We start from the raw sequence: 23,230 nt of genomic DNA, 5'->3' as shown, positions 1-23,230 counted from the left end.
TTTTATGTTTGCTATACCTTTTTATTTACCTTTTTTAAAAACTTCGCTCTATTAAAAAAAAAAGAAAGAAATAGAAGTCCCTGTCCCTAGAAGTGTACAGATTTAGTGTAGATACAGGCAAAATCAGACACTTGAAAAATATCTAATCAAAAACATTCTCTTCTTTGTTAACTGCATCACTATTAGAGACTTACACAACAACAGATGATAAGTGAAACATTTCTAATGACACCACACATATTAAAATACATCATCTGCATCCCATTGTGATTTTAGTGGTATAGCAGAAAAAATAAATGCATAGGTACCAGAAAATCATGAAGTAGCACAGTTCTGCCAGCTTTCTTACATACTTGTGCTTGCTAGCTACACCCCTTTGCAGCTGGAATAAGTATTAAAAGTCAAAAAAGAACATGTAGCTGCTGAGAATCAGTAAGGCCTCAATGTTTACATATAAACATAATTCCTGAAAACACATCAAAATCAGAAAATATGGATCTGTCTACTGATTCTATGTATTTTTTAATTTTTTACCCATTTTACTTTTTCATTCTCTCTGAAGTGTTTGTAGGGGAGGAAACATTCATTAGCAGTGGTATTTCCTTCATTAGAATTAGAATTGATTATGTCCATTTAGATAAGTCCCTTTCCTTCCTATTTCACTCTGCAGCTGTACATAGTCCAGCCTTTATTGCATTTTGGCTGCTCCAGCACGTCTCCCTCCAGTACAGGAAGCCATGAAGTCATTTTTTTTGTCATTTTGGGAAGAAGAGCCCAATATGTGCAAAGGATCATATAGTTTTTTTTTTTAATTGCAGAAGTAGTACCAGACTGCAAACTTTGCATCCCAGCTTTTTCTGCTTTGGGCGTTGTTCGTGTCTGAGCCATTTACAAAAACAGTCATGCTCTTCAAAACCAGATTTCAATCTTTCTTCCCTGACATATAGGATTTCAAGTCAAGCTCCTCTGCTGTTACTTTAGAAAAATAAGTTCAGTTTCTTCATATCCTTGCACTTAACAGGCAACCTGTAGTTCGAGTGTGCTTCATTTCACTTGGGGGGAGGCAATAAGTAACCTCTTGTAGCTTTGCAGCGATGCCTCATGGCCTCATGATCTGGAAACATATTGGAGATTTCTCTTCTAGCGTGGAGAAAGTCTCATGTGGATTAAGTTAAATATTTCAGACAATGAGAAGGTAGGATGCCATTTGAAAACCAATTCATTAACTGTGTTTAATTAGATAAGTGGCATTGTCAACATGATTGTCAATTGTACAAAAAAAAAGAAAAAAGGTTAGTGATTGTTTCAGATCAAGACAATTTATGTCCCTGATTTTTTAAAAAATTTTATTTTAACAAGCACTTTTACTATATAAAAATATTTTATTTTTTCCCTCGTGGAATATGAACAGGCTACATTAAAAAATCATAGTTAAATCTACTGTAAAAGTAAAACATTTTGTCTGGTGTAACTAATTGGAGATGTTGTGTGTTAAAATAATAGGTAAAAGCATTTCAAACAGAATACGATTTTTTACATTGACAATTGTGTTTCATCCAAAACCTGAAAAAGTAAACATTTACATTACCAAATTCAACATAAAACTCTCCAAGCTGCCTTACTAGGTTTTAAAGCAATGAAAAAATGTAGAGCAGTTAATGAAGAGAACAGAGGTTAACACTTTTTGAAATTAATTGAGACAAAGTGAAAAGCAAACTAATTGCCAGTCCAAGATTAATATTGCTGGTGTACATCTTTGTTTAAAAGAGTTAAATTTAAACTTTCCAGCTTCAGGTTATTATTCTGCTTTTTTTGAACACCGTTGATTATTCAGTAAATAGTTCCTTATATGAAAAATATCCACAGATGATGCATAGGACATAATCCAAACTCCTGGGGAAGAGTCCCATTATTTCACCAGATCACAAATGGAAAGGACAGCACTTCACTTAGGCGGGGATTACTTCAGGGTCTGTCTGCAACTTTGGAGTATTTTGCTGCGTAGCATAACCACACTTTGGCATTGGGTCTTACTGGATTTTATCGATTAACCCTAAAATCACACACTCCATTTACAGTATTTGGAGATTTATGCACAGAGCCCAAAACTGCCTCAGCTGGTGTCAGTGGCAGTTTTCACTGAAAGCAGAATCAGGCACTACTCCTTTTACAGAAAGACTTTGCTAGTTTAGAAAAGGAGTGCTATAGGTACTTGCCCTTCTTCTCAAGGCTGCAAAGTTTGGAGAGTATAGTAAGGTAAACATCTTCAGTCTGTGTTGCAAACCTCTAATCACATAATATCTAGTCCACGAATATACCAAAGATATAATTTATCTCAAGCTAAAGGAAAAGAACAGGTGCCCACAGTCTAAAATATGAGAATATTCCCTCTCCTCATGTGTTTAGACACTTGTCATCTAAATGGCAGTGTCTCTCTTGGTTTTTAAGTACTTGAGGCCACACAAACTAAACTAAAGGGAGAGGATCTGAAGTAGCAATATACAGCAATTCCACAATCTATCAACACTCGAGTTACAGAAATAATTCACACAGGAATCACAATGAGATGCTGGGGATTTATCTCTAGCAAAAATCTCTATTTTGTGTTTCTTGTTTGCTGTGAGGTCATCAGTAGCAGAAATGAGGGGAAAACATATTATTGCAGAGAAGGGGAAACTTTCAGACTAAAATTGGTGGCCTCTTCCAAAATGAAGAACATCACGCGTGCTGTTGAGTGAAGGGTGTCCCGTGGCTTGCCCAGGTGTGCTGGGGGGAAAGGAACCGGGTGCAGTCCCACTGTCCCAGTGACTGGTCTTTGTGGTGGAGTCTGCTTATGCTTCCTCCTAAACTCAGCTCAGCTCAAACCCCAGCAATAATGCCTCGGAATAATTAAAACTGCTGTTACACATGATATTTACATGTCCACGGTATCTCATCTATACCCTGTATACCCTTCCCAGGCACTTAGAAAGGCTTAGCTCTCGAATAGCATTGGAATTAACTTGAATTGCTGAATCTAGGGTATATTTATATTCTACAAGTAGTTCCATACTCTCCCAATGAATTATGTTTAAATTTTGTTAAACAGAAGCAGAAGTCAGCTCTATGTGGAAACTGTAACTTTTCCTTGTAGTTTCTCAACAGGAACACACTGTAACTCATTCAGTGCACCCCAAGTCTCTGGCAGATTTTAGTGATCACACTGGACTTTAATGAAAAATCAAATTTACCTGTTAACTGTACTGGTATTCTTTTCAATGAATTGCACTTGAAAGTAATTGCACCAAGATGTAGTTGCACTTTTTAAACGCTTTTCAGATACCATACTTCCTCACACTGCATTTGCAGCATATTTCCTTCAGCACCAGTCATACAGGGGTTTCAGGCTGCAGCTGTCTTCTCAAACACTTTGTAATTAGTGGTTCCTATATGATTAAAAATGTTTTGTGTCCTGGAGTCAGCTCAACTTTTCTGAAAAGCGATCATCTGGAAGTCAGCCTGAGATCCAGCTGTGTCACATGGATTTTCCCTGCTTTCGGAAACAATCTGTTCCACGGCTTTTGATGTTTCTGGGTCCTGCGAGCAGGGACTATCCAGCGTGTCACCACTGCTGTTGCAGTGAAGAGGGGAGGCTGTGTCCAAGGGCTGGTCTGAGGGTTTGCCTGGAGCAGGTGTTAAGGGCACGGACAGGGGAAGATTCATCATGTAGAACACGTTTCCCAGACGTCGAGACACCTTTAAGGACAAAAGCACAATTGCAGCAATTGCTTCTTGAGATAGTGTTAAAGCCATTAAACATCAAGGCTGACTGTGGTGTAGCAATGCCAAGGGGGATCCTGGAAATCCCAGCCATCTCAAAGGGTTATTAGTGGTTAGCAAAAGTGAAAAAGAATCTCTTCAGTTTTCCCTCTCTCATGTTCTTCTAGACCCAGGTTCTTGCAGGAGGAGATGGGGGAAAGAAACGTCCCAGTGTGCTGGGTCTCACAGCAAGGCAGGCAAACTGCCAGCCAGGGGCAGGGAAGGTGGGTTTAGTGAGAGAACAGTGAGAGAGAGCAAGAGGTTAAAGAAAATAACCGGGCAAGGATAGAAACACACATAAAGTTGATATTACTGGATGAAATTGAGAGCAGAAAACCTTAAACATAGAGGGACAGCCATGAAACATGTATGATAATTATCCCAGAAAGGCTGTAGAAAACTCTACTTGGTATGTTTTGAAAGCCAGATTGAAGCAAAAGCAAGTGTGTAGCAGAGCAGTTCTTACCAGCTGGGAAGGGAAAAGAAGAGTGAACTGACATAATTCATCAAACATATTTTCAATTTCCAACCTCAGCCTATTCTCCAGTGCTATTGTATCCTGACTCCACTTAAAGTGTCTCTCAAACTACCAGTCCTAAGCTCCTCCTAGTGTCTCCCTGTGTGCTGTTGTAACATGCAGAGAAGCAAAAGCAAACTGTGCTGGAGTAATTTTTTTTCTCCTAATCTCATGATAGTTACCTATCAGTGAGAAAAAAATATAGTGTAGTTTGGAAAAATTTATTCCTGTTATCTTCTGACTCACATCTCTATGACTTGCCATTTGGGCATACATTTAATGATCATACCTGAGAGCGGATTTTTAACGCTGGTCCGAGTTTTAATCCCATTGTATCCAGGAGATGTTCCTCTGTTAGAAGTGGGAGGGTTTCTCCATCAATAGCGTGGTCTTTAAATATCTTATGAAATGATAAAACACAAAATGCTGTGCTGAAACAGACTTCAATGGTTATTTTTTTATGCTTAATCCTGAGGCAGAGACAATAGAAAGAGGACATAATAATTTTAGTGGTTTATCTTCATATTTATTTCTTAACTGCAGCATGAGGCCTCTTGTTTAGGTGTGTGAGTATCAGCCCATTGGCCTGTAGTTTATCTCCTTGTTCTTGGCAAGTGGGAACTTTGTAATGTTTTAGCATTATTTAGTTCCTGGGGCTTTTGTGCTTGGTTTGATTAGCTTTTTGTTTGTTTTGATTAATTTTGTTTGTTTTGTGGGTTTTTGTTTGTTTTTTGTTTTGCTGGTTTTGTTTTTTTAGGAAGTGAGCAGCCTCCTATGATAGAATAGTGTTCCTCTTATTAAGGCTTTATCAGGAATACACAGGATTTTAACCTGTTTGTTTGCGTATGGAATGTTATTTTATTTCTAAATGGAATAATGCCTGTAAGAGCTTAGGGGTGGTGCATGGGTTATGCCAATATCCAAGAATGCAAAATTACTTTAATCTGAATAAAGATTGTGCAGGGCATGTGGACTGAAAAAATTAAGGTACTTTTCTTATAGCATCGTTTTGCTGCTGATCCTTTTGGTATGTGTCATGCCCAATAACTCCAGATTGCAGCAGATGTACATATAACCTCTCAGAGCACAGACTGGCCTTCCCTTGAAGAAGCAAGTGGCATCTTTAGTTGAAGCACAATGAAATCTATTATGTTTGTAACTTTGTGACAACCAGTTAATCTCTAACATTTACATTTGTTTCATGACCTTTACCTGTAGATGGTCCTAAAGACCTGAAAAAGCGATGAATGTTTATAATCACCTGGGCGTAATCCGAACAGCCTGGAAGGCTAACGATGAAGTTGTATACATCATCAATGGTCCACTTGCGAATGTCTTCAATGGAAGAAATATCTTCTCCATTCAGGACCAGGCCATGTGCTCCTTTGAGGAGGAAACACAGATGTTATTATGTTTGTAGGACTTTGCTGATGAATCAATAAGAAATGACTGTTAACATGAGAATTTTTACATTTCTCCAGAACCTAATATATTACCAGCATTGCGTAGCCACAGACAGATACGGGAGTCCTAGACACCAAAATCACCAGATAGTCATGAGTAGCTGATTCTGGAGGGTTTTCTTTTGGTGGCTTCTTTTGTTTACTGCTGGCACTGTATGTGCCAGTCACTGCACATACAAATCATACCTCAGTATTTTCTCTAAGCAGTACATTATCCAGTGCTTTTGATTCTATGATACCAAAAAAGTGCTTAAAATAGAGGGAAGAAATGAGAGAGCGAACCAATAAAAATAAATAATATCACCATACCACTCTAACTGTAATCTGGAGTCTTCACAAACCTGAAGGTACCAGTGGGTTGCTGGGTACTGGAAATCCATATGGTAATGCTGAGAATGGGATTGCAGAAGGGTACATGTACTTGTCATCAAAAGCAGCACACGAGCTATTAGATTCCTTCTCATTTATGTTGCTGTTGGTTTCAGCAGATATTTCGTGAGTAGCGCAGTTTTTTCTCAAGCCTTGTTCAAACTCTTTACAGTTTTTGGCAACCGCAGATGGCTCAGTCTGGTTTTTACTTTGTTCATGTTTGTTCGGTGTCTCCACCTCTGCTTCTTTCTTGTCTTCCTTCTCGTCATCCACCGCAGCTGAAGCAGGGTCCGTAGATTTGTCGTCAGCTTGGTTCTTTGTGCCATTGGTGCTACAGTCAGCAGTTTTGTGATTTCCAGCTCGTCTCCCTGGTCGACGTCCCCTCTCTCTTTGCAAAGTGCTGACTGGAGGGTATGGGCTGGTGGCCATAAGCATAGCGTTGCCATGAATTTCATCGAAGGTGGTACGATGAACATATAAGTCACTGGGAAGATGGCCTTCAGGTAGCCTGTGCCTGCTACGGAAAGCAATGGGACTAGCTGGCATGCCATGGTAAAGGAAAGGTGCTTCCAGGCCCAGCAGTCCTTTCCGATGAGCTTTCTCCATTTCTTTTTGCTGAAAAATAGCACTCATCTCCATTTCCATTCTAAGAGACACACAGAATACAAGCAATTAGGGCAGCTCAGTTCCTTCATCATCTCTTTTTTTCAGTGGCAGATTAAAACTCAGTTAAATAGGTAAGAGAACTGCTTTTCTTCTCTCTCCCTGATATTGCTATGTGCGAGAGATCACGAACTGCAGGTGAAATGGCAAAGCTGGCTACATTTAATGTGCTGCCAGATACATACATAAAACTAAAAGGAAAAGAAAATATATCTTCTATGTGATGCCTCTGGATAATTTTTCACGCTAAAAAGTGTTACTTGGATTTGGGCAATTGAGGCATTATTACAGTGATTATGCTCATCTGAGATTTGGAAAATTGTCTCCAGGGTCATAAGGGTCAAAGACTAAAGAAAATAAGTTATTTACATTACCAATCAGAAAATTATATTGAAAACTGGAAAATGGCAGTGATACTGTAAGTGATAAAGAACTAGAATTATGGTATCGTGGAACGTTTTGCATACATTCAGAATAAGGTAACATTAGTAGGCACTTTCTATGGTGCCTGGCACTTGTGCACAGTCTGAAAGTGTGGAAGGGTGAGATCCTGCTGGTAAGTGTTCAACTGATCTCCCTCCTGATGGATAAAACCAATTCCTCAGAGCCTGTGCCAGCCTCCTGCCCCTGGCATTGCGGGTGGGAAGGCTTACCAGTGAGCTACGGAGAGTACAAGTAGTAGTAAGTGTCTCCTTTGCTGGCATCAGCTTTCTATGGAGCTAAGCTAGTGATCAAACAGAAAGCTAGAGCTCCACAGCTTCAGCTGAGGGATGGGAGAAACGAGCCACTCTTCCAAACACAAACCAGAAATGGTTCAGCCTGCCTTCCTTGTTTTGAGGAGCTTTCAGTGGCACTTCCACATTTCTCTTAGAAAAAGGGCTTGTGAGAGCAGCCAAGACTTTGAAGTGCACCAAGATTGCATTCTTAACACTGCAATGAGGGTAACAGGTTAGAGACAGTCTGACTTTTAGGAAACTTTTCATTAATTTAACATTGTCAGGAAAACAGTCTGGACAAATGGTATCTGTTCAGGTGACTGTTGTGAAAAAGAATTAGTTGATCACTCCATGACATTCAGATCTTTTTCTCTGCTCTCTTTTCATCTTTGCAACAACGTCTGATTTATTAATTTTCTGATTTCAGAGATCCAGCAGAAGTGTTTTGTGTATATACCATGTCTTTGTACATTTTGCCCAATTTTCATTACTCACACATAGATTTGAGGTGGAAATAAACACAGAAGACCATTACATTCCTTACTGTTCCTCCAGGTAAGATAGTCTGCTCCTCTGAGAACCAGAAGATCAGTGAGCTTTGGTAGGAGGCAGAGTCCCTTGGAGAACAAGGATTTGGGCCCAGCTGCAGGAAGTGTGAGAGATTGTTTGGTAACACCTGATTTCTATAAAGGGTAAAAGGAGACCATGCAGCTCTGGAGGTGAAGTGTGCTGCACTACCCAGTGTGAAGCTGGTGGAAATTGCCAGGGTGGCAAAAGAAGGAGGTAAAAGTTATCTCAGGGAGTTAGGCTGAGCTCTTTTTTGTTGGAGTTTTCCTGATATGATGGGCTGAAGGAAGAGCCTGAACAGGTAGGACTAGCTCTGATGTGGCTGAGGGATATGTGATGACTGTGCTTGCTACCAGCTATTTTACTTGTTTTTCTCGGGGTTTTTGCTATGTTGTGAGAGCTGTATGAAATGCATTGTTGATACAAATCTTGTGTTTGGAGTTCTTTGCTGACTGAAGAGCTTAAAACAGTTGTAATAATTCTCTTGAGATTCCTGCTCAGAATTTCTGTTCTTTGCTCTTAATCTTACTGTGTGAGGGGTGCTGCTACTCAGTACTTTGCTGAAGCCCAGTGCTAGTGTGGTTGAGGTTAGAGTTTCCTTGTGGAGATGGTGTGACTGTGAGGGAGGGCACTGGTGGTAACTTAACCAGCTACTGATTACACTGAAATTGGTACAAATAACTGGGCTTTCTATAGTCAGCCTGATATTCAGGCTATTTGGTTAAACTAGGAAAGCTGTCTACACTGGTACCCTGGTCATCCCGAGGGCCCAGCTGTAGATGTGTAAAATGTTGTGTGGCAGCACACAGCTGTAAAGCTCGAATTTGTTTCTGACTTGTTCTAACTTCAGGGTATTCGGATCCAGAGTCCAAGGGCTGGGGCTGAAGTTTGTAGCTTATTTCTTTAACCAAGCTGAGGGTTTATTTTCTTTTTCTTGTATTATTTTAAGGCTAAAAGCAAAATAGGGACAAGCAGAAAGTTCAGTAACTTCAGACCTTAAGAGATAATCAAGGGCCCTCTGCTTCTCTGGGTAACTTGAAAAAGTATCTCAATCACTGTAGATAAAAACCCACAAAAGGTCTGTGACTTAGTAACTTCCAGCTGCCTTTGCTGCCCTAATCCTGGTGTGCACCTCTGAGCAAAGCTTGCTATTGATTACCTGGCAATATTTTGCTTTTGAACTAGTTCCTGTCTTCTGGCCACAGCTTCCATGGATTCTGGTTGCAGAAAGCTATATCCTTAAAGGGAGGGGGGGGAAAAATAAATCTTCAATTAATTTGTTTCCTCAAGCACAAACCCCAAAGCAGTGCAGAGACATTTTAAAAGGTTTTGTAAGACTTGAAATATGTGCTTTGCTAGGAAGCTGATATGACTTCAAGTTACATCCAATGTGTTCATTGCTTTGTTGTGAATATGTAATAGAAACATGAAGTCCTACATCAGGTGTATGCAGGATCAGATCTGTAATTAGTTATACCTGCAATTATATGTGAAGGAAAGAGACAGCAGTGCGGCTTTATTTGGTAACTTATGTCTTTGAAGTACACATAGCTGCTCAGAAAATAATAACCAACAGTTAACCAAAGCAAACCTACTCTTTCAAGTCTCTTTTCAGCCTAGATGCCCCCTATTTTTACATGACATTTCCTCTTGAGGGAATCTCTTATTTGAAATCCACATTGTGGGGGAATTTATTGTCATTTCAACGTAAGAACCTTAAGATAGGACCTCTTTGTATGAAGTGATATGTAACTTTATGTGCTGCATGATGTGTGCCACAGTTGTGTTGCCATGCTGTGGTATCCAGCCTTTCCCTTAGAGCTGTGCCCTGGAATTTTGAGCCTTTATTAAAAGGGCTTGTAGTTGCCCTACATCAGTAAAATGGCATGCAATATTACAATTAGAGAATATGATCAGTAGTCTCTTAAATCAGCCAATGCTCGTACATGAGCAAAAGTGAAAAGTAGCAAAAAGTGTGGTATTGATTTGACTAATTTGTTTAGCTACAACCTGCTGTTTAACTGTGAAAATGCCTGGAAAATGCAAACGGAAAAGCAGAGAACAAAACCATGCAAATAGTTTTGAAAACAGTGTATTTAACAAAAGCTAAAATGGATGTGTTTAGACTCAAACTGGGGAAGTTTAGAATATTTGATAGGTAAACCACCAACTTTTAGTGACTTTTTCCAAAGAAAATTAACTATTTCTTGACACTGCTGATAAACCTATGAAAAACTAGCAGCTGCAGTTTGCTTTCTCATGTACATGCTATCACTTTTTCAGGATGCAAACAATGCTTTGTTACCTGGGCCTGGGTAAACGCGGTTGGACAATATGTTTGGCATGTTTGCATGCTGTGGGACTGTGGGTCCAAGGTGGGATGCTATATGGATTTGTCGTGGGTCAGCAGATGCCATCATTTCAGTTGAAGGTAACAGATCTCTGAGAGGAAAAAAAATGAATTCAGATATTCAAAGGACATTGTTTAGTTAAGAACAATCTAGGGCCTTTATATATTCAGGTACAGCACATGGACATTTATTCTTTGACTGCAGTGCTATAGTAGAGAAATGGTGCAAAATACCTGTCTACCAGTCGAGGCTCAAACTGGGAGGGAATTGCCTGCATTCTCTGTTGGCCTGCACCCATTAGCTGAGGGTTTACTGCCATCAACTGATTTCTCATCAGCATCTCTTGCCGCTGCCGCAGTTCTGAAACAAAGGATAGACAGTTCTGTTGTCAGTGCAGTCAATTACAAAGTGATTCTGTCTGCAATGCAACTTTACCAGAAACAATAAGGTGTTTTCCCTCAAGCTACCAGCATTTTAGTATGAGCTAGAAAATCATACTTTTTTAATATCAGCAACTAAAAAAGATCTTTCCATTGCCACCTTGACCACTTTACATAATCTAAGTTTATACAGTCAAACTGCAGTGAAAATAAACAGGATGTGTGCAGCCAAGTGTACAAAAGGACAATTTACAATTAATAATCATAGAATCATTTCAGTTGGAAGAGGCCCTCAGGATCAAGTCCAATCATAACCCAACCTAAATCTAATGCTAAACCATGTCCCTAAGAACCTAGTCTAAATGCCTTTTAAACCCCTCCAGGGATGGTGACTCCACCACTGCCCTGGGCAGCCTGTTCCAATGCCCAACAGCCCTTTCTGGGAAGAATTTTTGTCTAATATCCAATAACTCATATCACTATGAAACAAAAAGAATAGCTGTGAATGTTAAGTTCTCTGCTTTAGGGAGTTTTCATTTCCAATACGGTTTTTAGAAAAATCTTATTAGTGGGAACCTGCCTTGTCATGAGAAAGCAGCTCTACAAAGCAGAGCCTGTGGTGGGGAGCCAGAATCTCATAGTGCCCAGCTGTGGCTTTTGTGGCTGAGTTCCTGTGTGACCTTGACTCTTTTTCCAGGTGCTTATCATGCCCTGATGAAATTCAGAATGCCAGGATCCCCCTCTTGTTAACTTTTAATTACCTATAGAGAAGTGTTTCCCCAGCTACTCATAAGACAAACTTGAAATACCTTTTTAAAGACATTAAACCTGTTTCTGGCTGTTTCCTGTATGTTGTACAGATATTAGCAATCCTATAAAGAAGTGCACAGTTTGGTTTCTTCCTGCATACCTCCTGCTGCCATGCCGCTTGCTAATCGGTATAAGTGCTTTTCTTCTAGAGTTCCTTGTTCCCCCAGGATAGACATTTTTCTCATGTGATCTCGTGGAGTCATGCTGTAAGAAGACAGAAACAACTTTTCTTTTGTAAAGAACTGAATCAGCAGGCCCAAAGAACAGAATAAGACATTCAACAATGTAAGAAATGGAGCAGGTTATACAAGTTATTTCTCAGACAGGTAGTCCTTCTGCCACTCGCAGCTGTACCCTTGAGTGCATGTGGATTGTTTTGGTTACCCCACAGAAACTTTGATTTTTCAGGACAATGCAAATGTTGCCCTTGTTTATACCAAGCTGTCCAGTGTCCTTGGGTCTTACTATGCAAGGGAAGTCAGGTTGTTGAGAAATATTAGCTGCTCAGAAGGACATAATTAAGCCCCAGAGTTTTTTGCCTGCAGGCTCTGGTGTACCACAGTGACCCTGAGAACAGTGACATGCTTGTACTCAGGAAGGCAGGTATCTTTGGTTTAATTTGAGTATTGTAATAGTTTGGAGCCCTGTCTGCTGTGAACCAAGATAAATAGATGGAAAGAAATGATAGAAACAAGCTGTTCCAAATGATATCAGCCCCTTAAGAGTTGTAAATAAAGTAAAGAAGGTAACATGCTTGTAATGAAAACAGTGATAAAAATAGCTAGGCTCAAATTAATTATCTATGTAAGTACAGGTAAACAAAGCCAGATGAGGAGCGCAACTCCAGACTAAAAACTAATACGCTACAAGTGCATAGTTGAACAGCTGTAGTGTCATTGAGGTGGATTGCATGAGCTTGTCTTAGTCTGTCCAAAGAAGCAGGTGACTAGATTACAAATGATCCTGGTAAAAAGAGAATAAGTAACTACAATATGTGGTACTTAGGATTTGGGAGGAACAATCTACAGCGGGATTATCTGTGCAGGTAGGTCATAAAAGAAATTAGTCTTGTAACTCACAGCCTGGGTGTTAAAAACTGTCCCGTGTGGGAGGCTTGAAGTTGAGGGGTTGGCAGAAGGGAACAGACCAGCTCCAAGGGTGGCTGGGGCATCTGGACATTCATTGCAAACTAGATTTGCACAGCAAATGGGCCGGGGGGGGAGTTGTTTGGTGGGGTGTGTGTGTTGTTTTTTTGTTTGGGGGTGGGGATTTAGTGAGTTTTCTTCCCCAATAGCTTTCTTCTTAAAGATGGAACACATAAGTGTTCTCATCCTGTAGATAACTACAGCTCTGTGAGTTCAGCCAGCGTTTAGTATAGATAATAGTGAGGGATGCCTTAGAAATGCACAGAGAATCTACCATTTCAGCTGACTGCTGACAACTGCTGAATTCATATTAATAATCACTTCACAGAGATGTGATCTCTGAAGCACAAATGGCCAGAACCATCTGGAGCTTTGGATGGTTTTACTTTTTATGGCTTACTGGCCCATTTTCTCAGGTCTTTCCCATGTGTTTTCACATTTATGCCAAACTTGCAGTGGTGTTGTACAAGTGGCAGTAAGATCAAACACAGCTTGAGATGTTAGCATTGTTATGAGTACAAGACGGATCCAATTTCCAAGTAGTCTATTTACATTTAAACCAGCTACCTAGCATACAGAAACTCCTTAGAAATAGTAAGCAAGAACAACCGAAACTCTGCTTTTCACAGCCAGTCCTTCTCCAAAACAGAAGCAAACTGTAAAAACTGTTCATTATCCAAAATATGATGAAGCCAATCATGTATTTTCTTACCCAAGCCATTTATAAATTAGAATAATCATTATAATTCCTTTTACTGCCTTTGACCTATTGATGAGTTATGAAAAAAATTAAGGGAAAGCTGTCGATCTAATTCACGTGCACCATGAATTTACCATTTCCGTGGTATGGTGAAGATACTTGGTCTCACAAGCCTGTCAAATCCAAGAACAACACTGTGTCCTTTGTTCTTGACATATGTATCTGAATGCGTGCTGCTGGACATGTTTCCATTTGCCCTTTTTTTTAGGATACTTTAGGCTTAAAGCGGTTTAGGATGCTGGGTGCCTCATGAAGAGCATTTGAGCTGCCAAAGTGCTTCTGAGCTGCTAAAGCATTTTAAAGCTCAGTACTAAAGCGATTTAGTGCTGAACCAAACTTTACAGCAGCTCAAAAAAAATAGATGGCAACTGGGATGATGGTATTTGCAATACCATATTGGTCCTGTGAGCTGTTTAGGTGGCTTCCTTTCACAGAGAAGTGTCTATGTATTAAATAATCTGGAAAACAAAACTTCTGTTGGCAGGTAGTCTCTCTCGTAACCTGCTTTCAGAGCTGAAGGAGAAACTATGTAAGACCATTCTTAACAATCTTCCATTTTGAAAGTGAAGTTTTCCTTTAAATCCTGGCATATTCACTTAGTGTAGGGTACCATATACAGCAGGATCCATACTGGAGTTGGTCCATATTTATTGATTATGCATTAGATGGCCAAGATTCACAGAGCTTTGCTTCAGGCAGCTTGCATCACATAAGCAACTTATCCTTGCAAAGGCAGACCAGCTGGTTTGTTGGTTTGATGTAGAAAAGATACAGTATTGAAAAAAGTCATAGAATAATATGACTTGAAAGTTCATTGGTATCTTTTTCCACTAAAGCTGTAGCCTACTGACTCCTCTGACCCAGTTCTTGAATCATCATGAGCCTAAAGGAAGGTTTGATTCCTTAATGAGGTTTTCACTGGAGTTGCACCACAAAATCATTCTGGTGTTTTTCATTGGTGAGCCAGTCAATCTGATCTAACTGAGCTTGGATTTCTTCTCAGATATATAAAATAAATCTGGTATTTGTGGTAAAAATTTTCAAGTCTTATTTCCACTGAAATTCCAATCTATTTTCCCTAGCTGAACTTTTGAATATCAATATGATGTAAATTTTACTTCAAGGACACATTTTGTATGTATGTGTCATCAGTATTAAATTACTTGTTTATTTATAAGGAAGGTATTGGATTGATCAGGTAGGATAAATAATTATATTATGTTATTACGCTAAAGACTTATATGTAACCCTGTGTCAGGAGGGGGATACTGAACTTGATAAATCTATGTTGTTACATTTGGAAAAACACTTTTTTGTTGTTGTTACTTATCTGGGGTTCTGACTTACAGGCCAAATTTAGGTTACTTAGGGTCTGTACTATTTTCATAACAACTAGCATGTTAGAAACCAACATCAGCAAAAAAGGATCTCTGTGAGAAGAGGGAAAGTATACTTCTGATACATTTATTAGCTGGGATTTGAGAATACCTCAAAATCTTGCATTGGGGTTCATATAAATTCATACACACCAGCTGTCCAGTGTTCCAGTCATATATGGCTCTTCCCTGATCCTATTGCACAAATCCTGGCTGTACAGCACATTACAGGGATGAAGACAAGTTAATCTCTACCTTTAGAGTCTTACCCTTAGCAAACCCTTCTTGGCAGCAGGCAGAACCACTCACCCAGAACTAATTCTGTCTCGATTTATTAGATGAGAAGTGGCAAGACACAAACTTTATGAACCAGAAGCGTTTGCAAATATGATCATGCTATATGCAGTTTCAAAATGTCTATAGCAGTCTGTGTATCTGTACTGGCATTGTCTTATGTATAATATAGACTTGTTGGAAAATGTTTTTTGACACATTCAGATTTCATTAACTAATACTGCTTCTATGTACATAAATGTCCAGTATACTTTTGCAGTGGAGCCACAGTGTTTGGAAGAAGCTGGGTATTGTTGAAAATGCTCAGGTAAATCTTTGTCAGGGAAATCAGTTAAACATAGAGTAAAAATAAGTATACATGCTTATGAGTGAAATATATCAGGAAACTCATGCATAGTCTCAATTTCATTCCCATTTGCTCTCTTTTTAGAAAAAGCTCTCCTGATTTCTTGAAATTACATGCTGTTTTAAAAAATAGATACATATGCTTATATTATTAATACTCTAATGTTATTAGCTGTAGTATCAATGCTTCTTGCCCCAAACCTGTGCTAAGAGTCATAAAACTAGAGATTTTTTACTTATTCAAGAACCCACAGTCAGCAAAACAAATGACTTTTGGAAAGCAATTATACCAACATTATGTCGTACAGGAGCATGAAATATGTAATCTTAATTGGGGTAAGGTACCCCTGGAGAGGCTCTGGGGCTAAATTCTAATCCTAGATACGTGGGCAGAGACTGAGATTAGAGTGTAATCCTGAAACTGGATTGAGAGCGATACATTCCCTAAAGAAAGGAAAATAACTATATTTATACTGTGTGTGTCAGGCAGCACAGTTTGCATGGCGTGCCTTTGCACTGAAATAAAGGCACAAATATTGCACCATTTTTGGGTTAGCTAATTGGTAAGATTGCAAGCAACAAGTCACTCATTTTATTTAAACACACTGATCTCCAGAAGAAATACTGGCTTAGTATTGGTGAACTCAGTCCCTCAGGAACTAAGTCAGGTTTGTAGCAGAAGTTAATCTTGTTCTCCCTGGAATGGTGAGGAGCAAGGGGAAAACTTATTCCCGTGTGCTGATAAGGCAACAGTCAGCTTAATGTACTGACTAAAACCAAAGGTAGAGATGTGTTGTGCTGAGCACAAACACACAGCAAGAGCCCTCCAAGCTGACTGGGTGAGCGACAGACAGATGGTGGAGGAAAAAGAAGCAGAACTGCCATGTGATATGGTGGAGTTGTATAGATACAGACAGGACAGTAAGCAGCTGCGGTGGGAGTCGGGCTTAGTGCTTCTCCCTCTCAGCTTGGGGCTGGAACCAGAGGGCTGGTTTCTGCAGAACCATCATGCTAATATTATTTATTCATTTGTGTTTGTGGCAGCACCCAGAGGCTCCAGCTGGGATCACACCAAGTGCTTTAGCTGAGCCTTTTATACAATAAATAACTAAGCAAAAACTAATGAAAATAGTGGTTGTAGCACAGCAAGTGTGTGCGTGCACATGTGTGTGTAACGTTGTCCGCCCACCCTGTATCCTGACAAACTGGCACATGAGAAGCTGTTTACAAGGGTTGGGTTTCTCTATTACATAGGCTATATACACAAGAGATAGAAGCATGATGTCATTTGTTTTCCTTGTGGACTTATTTCATAATTAAGGATGACATTTGAAACATTATCCTCCTGTCTCTGATTCTTTTAGAAGCCTAAAGATTGCCAAATGAGGCATAAGTGAGATCAGATAAAGGGAAAGTAAACTTTAATAATTTTTATTTTTGAAGTATAAAGTGTTTTAATTGTTTTTAATTTTTGAATACTGAAAATCCAAGTCTTGGGATGGAAGTATTTCTGTTGATAGGAGAGCAAGGCTGGTATTTACAGATGAAATGCAGTTGAATTTTAGTGGGATTTGTCTCACCTAAACAAGAAATATTAGTGCAAATGACAACACTCCCAGTGCCAAAAGAAGCCAGGTAGAGGAGAGAGGAGTGGGCTTTAGGAAGGCTGTTTAAAACTATTTTTGTTTAACAACACTTTCACTTCACTAACAGTTTGAATCTGGAAAACTTGTACTGAATCCTCAGTATCTTCTGTCTTCAGTTAGGGTATTAAATATTGTAGCAGTATCCCTCAAACCTTCCTAGATCCTCTGATAAAACAGAAAACTGCATTTGTGTCGTATTCCACAAAGGTAAAACAAGGTGGTATGGGTTTTTGTTGCACATCATTTCAGGTTAGCTTTCTTTATTACAAAGCATAAGACAGCACATGCTCATCTGAAAAAATATTTGCAGGTATGTTAAAATATGTTAGTCACATATATCAGATACTATAAAACCACTGTTATTTTCCACATTCATATATGTCACAAGTTTTAACATGAACTTTTCTCCTGGTGAGATTAGCATGTGAAATAGCACACCTGTTCCTGCAAACAGACTCAGAAATCAGCATCTTGAGCATACTGAACATTTTCAGCTCTAGTTTGAAGGATCAGACTATAATAAAATTACTTGAGTTAGGATTGCCTCTCTCACTCTTTCCATATCTCGGGGCACTGGGTATATACAGAAATTTGTATTCTGTAAGTGAGGAACTGGAAATTTTAGCTCTGAAGGCAATGCAATAGTGCCCAAGCCTTTCCCAGTCTACAGTTAATTCTGCCCACATATTCAGATAATAATATGATGTAAGGAAACCTCATCACACACATTTACAAACTCTATCCCCCTGCATACATTAGTGTTCCACAAAGCTGGTAGCACTGGGGTTTGTTATGATGACTATGCACACAAGCAAAATTGTAATTAGATAAGTTTAATTTAGGTACACTACACTAAAACAGCCAAATATATCTATGTGATGATAACCTTGATTAATTCTGACTGCACGCTGGTTTAGCAAATCCGCTGCTTCAGGAGCTATCTGTAAAATATTGAGCTTTTTCTTATTGTACTTTAAAAAGAAGAATTACCGTAAAGATTAACCTATATGTATTAACAACTCATTAGCTTTTTAAGAGTATTCTGTTACTATTAGACAAGACAGTGAAACATTTGTGCACATACATTAAGCAACTCAATCTGTATCCAGAGTTTTCTAGAAAAATACTGAATATGCAATGGGAAACAAAAAGTAAGCTAAAATCCTCCATTTGTGATACAGATCTTTAAACGTTTCCAAAATGATCAAACTTATGTCATGAAAAAATAGTGTTTCCATCTGAATATGCAGTATTTATCCATAAGAATACATTTACCAAATTGCTGAGAAATCAGAACAGTCACATAATTTACTTTTTCTGTATCACCACTACCAATTCTGACCTTTTCTCTCTGCAGTGCTTTGCTGCTCTTAGAGAAAAACACCATGAAGAATTCCACTTGTGCTGTTTCTATCATGAGATAAGTCTTTACCATCAAAATCTGAAAAATCCTACACCTATTGGTGTTGCTTAGGAGATGTCGCATCACCATTTACATTCAAAACTAGCGCTTTTTATTTCATGTATACTTACGTCTATTGTGAAGACCTTAGTTTGAGGTAAAATGAAGCCACCATGAGCATCCAAGAGCCTGTGCCTTCACTGTAAGTCTTCCTTTGCAGCTGCCTCAGTAATGTGATTGGCAGCTTTTAAAACACATCAAGATTAACATGTCAAAAACTGCCTTAACTAACGCTGACTTCACTTTAAATACAAATTGAACTTATCTTGATTAGCCCTCATCCCTGCTTCTAAGCCCTACCCACTCTGACATCACAAGCCCTTCTCCAATACCATCCCCTAACCAGGCTGTAAAAACGTAATTACAAGAAGAGCACTGCACTGATCTGATAAACCTATTTCACATGTAACCTGCTAAGCTGTTGTTAGCTTTTAAGATGCTTGGTGCATTCACTTAAAATCTTCCTGTTCCAACAAGAAATATGACAGGAGGTTGATGGTTGCCCTGCTCTCACACATTGTGTTACTTGTTTATACTGACTTTTAGAAAGGACGTACTTCTGACCATTGACAAGTGATTACCCCAGAACCATGTTATCCCAGAACGGTGTATCCGATTGGATTGGGGGGAGCTAGAAGATGGAAATCCTGTTAAGCATATTGTGAGGCTAACACAGGGATCAGATGGTTATACTGCTCAAGCCGGCAATTTACTCTTTAATTCTCCCTGTCAGTGGGTTAGCTCTCACAATGAATGCCGAGTGAATGGCAGGTTTTCAAATGTCAGAGTGTTTCTTTTCTAATATCCATGTCAGCTGATGTTTGTTAATCCCTTGTTCACCTGCCTGAAGTTCATCAAGTGCTTACTTCAACAACAAAAAATTGTCCATTGTCCTCTCTGAAATGCAAACACAACCCCAAAACCTGGAGAAAACGGACCCATTCCTATTGAGAATTGTTCCCAGGGAAGTGTTATCGATAGCAAAGGATGTAATTCTGTTACAGTTCAGCACACCTTTACAGAAAACAAACTATTTTTAATAATGTAACACAAAATATATCCATAGTATCTAGTGTGGGTTTATTTTTAAGATTTTTAAAGTGACTCTAAATATTTTTGTTATAAATGCTACCATGGCTATTTTGTTGCTCTCTGGACCGTCTTTATAAAGAAGAAAATGACACCTAGAGTCATTGGTTTTTTTAAAAAAATTCCAGTACTGGGTTTCTAAAATAATTTCAATAGTTCATTTAAAAAAATAGAGATCAGCTAAAACAACCTGAGGATAATTTTCATGTGCTTGTCCAAATCTTTTCATGTTCAGAAAGAGAAAGACCCAAAGGAGCATCCTAGGCTTAAAGATAATTTTCAGCTTGTGTTTAGTCCCTTCTGTAAGTGCCTGGTTTCTCTACTGGGATTTTTCCAGATTGCTTGAGCGAGGCTGAAGCAAATGCTTTGTAAGAAATGAAGTTGCCTGAGTTAATTAAAAGCAAAGTCTTGCATCAGAAACCATTTTTCATCAGATGTCTTAGTCCATGTGAATCAAGTTTCAGGAAAGCCACAAAAAGTTTAATACTAGGAAAAATTACTTCCTGAGGTAGATACAAACCCAGCAATATAAGGATATAAATTTATTTTTTCCTGTTTTACCCAGTGAGGGAAGTTTGGCGAGAGAGCACACTAGTTCATATGACCCCTGGCATCGAGCCTTTGGATTCTGGCACAACAGCAGGATTGCTGTGTGCTATGATGGAGTGTGACAACCACAGTTCATAAAGATGCTTTGACAGTTCCTTTCTACTGAAGATCTAGAAGATCTTAACTGGATTTCACATGCATTAGGCAGGGTATTTTTCTGAATCATGCCGTGGTCTCTGTTTTTTTCAGCAGTTCTGTTTCTGCTGGTCATCTTCACTGACAGGAAAAATGGAAAAGGAGCAAAGGAGAGAGAAAGAGAGAGGGATGTAGGAGGTGATTTATGAATAGAACAAGTAATGTAGAGTATATCAAATTGACCTGGGCCTTGGTCTGTCAATGAGTATTGCTGTTAATGAAGATGGTTTATGGCAGTGTAGTCCCACTTTATCCCCTTTGCAGGGAGGAATCTGGAGTGGGGAAACACCAGCGCTTGGATTCTTCTGTACAAAGGGGATAACTGTAGTCTGACAGCTACTACCTCGTGTAGAATTCTTCTAGGAGTTGGAAGAATGCTACCAAAACCCAACAGTTTTTGGCATTCTGTACTATTCTAAAGCTGAATTAAGAACCAGGAGACTCTCTCCATTAATTTCAAAAGCAATTACAGCTACTGTCACATCTTAATTCCTGAAGTATCAGGATGGGTTATCAGTGTGGAATCTGTGCACTAAGGTAGATACAGTCTTACCATTGCCACCAGACATGTTGTCAGTAGTGATCTGGGTCAGAATTAACTTGATTCCCTTTTGACAAAATCAATGACAGACATGTCTCAACTGATGGGATATATGATCTTCAGAAATGGAAAGCAAAAAAATGCATTAGACAATTTTATTACCAGTTCAAGAATTAATGTTTACCAAAATGTAATGCTGGAATTGATTTATATAAGTAGAGAACCTGCTAAACTAGATTCTGAGCAGGTTTTAATCCACTGTTTCTAAAGAATATCTGTGTGAGGAATCTGTGGTGATTCACTCAGGAAGAGCGATGATTCTTATTTCTTCTTATGAAGTTCGCTGAAGCAAGATACATTTCAATGGAGACTTATTTCTGTATAATGCAATGAACTAGATGGTTACAGAACTTGGCAAATGGCTTCTTTATCAATATCACCCTGTCTTATTCCAAAATTAAATCTATATGCAGATATACCAAGTTCTTCAGCTAAACCTCACTTCTTTCCGTGTTCCCTCCTCGAAAGGTTTAAACTAGAAGAATAGTGGTGTCCGCAACAGGCAGCATAGATGAGGAGCAGGGTGGTTTGGTGGGTGGATTGGAAAGTTGGGGACTGGTAGGCTGGAAACCCCAAGAATGATCTTGAACCAAGAAGTGGTGTCCTAGAAACCTGGGATTAGAAACAATCACAAGGCTTTACAGTGACACAGCTGGTTTAGAAACACGTGGGATCTTGCCTTTGGGACCCCTCACAAGAATTTGAGAAGTAACTAGAGAAGGGAATGGGCAAAGCTCTGTGTCAGTGTCACTGTAATAATCTGAGTTGTGGGTATGCAGAACATCCTAGAAAGTATAGCATTCCTTGGGAGGTCAGGTTTTTTCCAACTCTCAGCCCTTTGCTTGTTTGCAGGGTAGGTGCTCTAGTTCCTTCCTGAGTTGCAGGACACTCTGAAGAGAGAAGTGTCCAACTTTGGTGTTCACCTGTTTCAATACATACTGACAAGATCAACAAATACTCACTGGAAAGGTGACACAGGTTGTAACACAGTTGGCTGTTCAATGGAAAAGCGTTATATTTACTTTGAGAGAATTTTTGAGAGACTAGGTGGATTACACAGCTGTTTCATTCCCAGTGGAAATCTGGGAATTAACCAGAGAGAACTAGACCCAAACAGGGACAAAACTGAAGCTGAGTTTTACTTGCCATGGCTGATCTCAATTCCAAAAGCTAATGAGTGAATCTAAGTGGCTAACCATAAAGTTCTTTTGAAAATTAAATGGACATAATATTGTATGTTGAAAGAAGATTGGATTTTATGTGTCCATGAATCAAAGTGATTGCAAAGGTCTGGATTTAAAACCATACAAGTTCAGTTTCTGAAGACCTGGGTTTTTCTTTTTGTTTTGTTTGGCTAGCATAGTCTCAACCAGGACTGAAATGTTTTGGTCAAAATTTTCAAACTGGCAGCATGTTGAAAGAGAGCAAATCAGTTGGTATAATTATATGACCATTTCCATGCATGCACACCAGAAGTAATGGAAGCTGCACTCTAATGTGGTTCTCTCATCTATGGAATTTCACTCTTTTTGCTCTGGACATGACTTTTTGCATTGGAGTAATAATTAACAAACCAAAAAACCAATGCACACACTTATTATCTTTAATTAAACCATTTTGTGGTTGTGTTTTTTTGTTTGGTTTGGGGTTTTTTTTGTTTGGTTGGTTTTTGTTTTGTTTTCAATAGCCAGTGTATGGATTTAAGGTATTTTTGGATGTGGAAAGGCGAATTGCAACTGCATTGGTATTGCATTCAAAAAGAAAACTGTTGAATAAATACTCCTTTTTTTTTTTTTGGAACTACATTTTGACGTAATTGCTAGAAATACAAGGACTCGGATGCCATCATTTAGGATGACCCTAAAACTGCTTTGCAACCCCCTCCATATGAGCATAAACTTGCTCTCTCTGGCAGCACCTATTCAGGTTGATGTTTCACAGAATGGAATGGGGAGTTTTGCTGAACTATCCAACGCCATTGTACCAGATGGTACCGTATGGAAGTAACACTGATCCTTTGACTCTGTTGATTTCTAATTAGGTTTCTAGTAATTAATATAGTTTGCAGGCCTTGCGTGAACTCTGCAGATTACACATTCATGTAAATGATTAACTGAAAGGGGATTATTCCTGG

The 23,230-nt window shown here is 39.0% G+C and overlaps 1 protein-coding gene across 1 annotated transcript; it reads right to left on the bottom strand.

The window, feature by feature from the left end:
* Positions 1 to 3,462: 3,462 nt before the first annotated feature.
* Positions 3,463 to 11,837, bottom strand: SAMD7 (sterile alpha motif domain containing 7; the record flags this gene model as incomplete). The annotated part of the gene is made up of 8 exons (XM_080349825.1): positions 3,463 to 3,735; positions 4,605 to 4,715; positions 5,577 to 5,698; positions 6,120 to 6,793; positions 9,253 to 9,331; positions 10,399 to 10,535; positions 10,678 to 10,804; positions 11,735 to 11,837. The coding sequence occupies 8 exons, from the start codon at positions 11,835 to 11,837 to the stop codon at positions 3,463 to 3,465; spliced, it is 1,626 nt and encodes a 541-aa protein (XP_080205951.1).
* Between the last annotated feature and the right edge of the window lie 11,393 nt (positions 11,838 to 23,230).

This window comes from Nesoenas mayeri, assembly GCF_963082525.1.
Source record: "Nesoenas mayeri genome assembly, chromosome: 9".
NCBI lineage: Eukaryota > Metazoa > Chordata > Aves > Columbiformes > Columbidae > Nesoenas > Nesoenas mayeri.
This window is presented reverse-complemented; position numbering and strand designations above follow the sequence as displayed.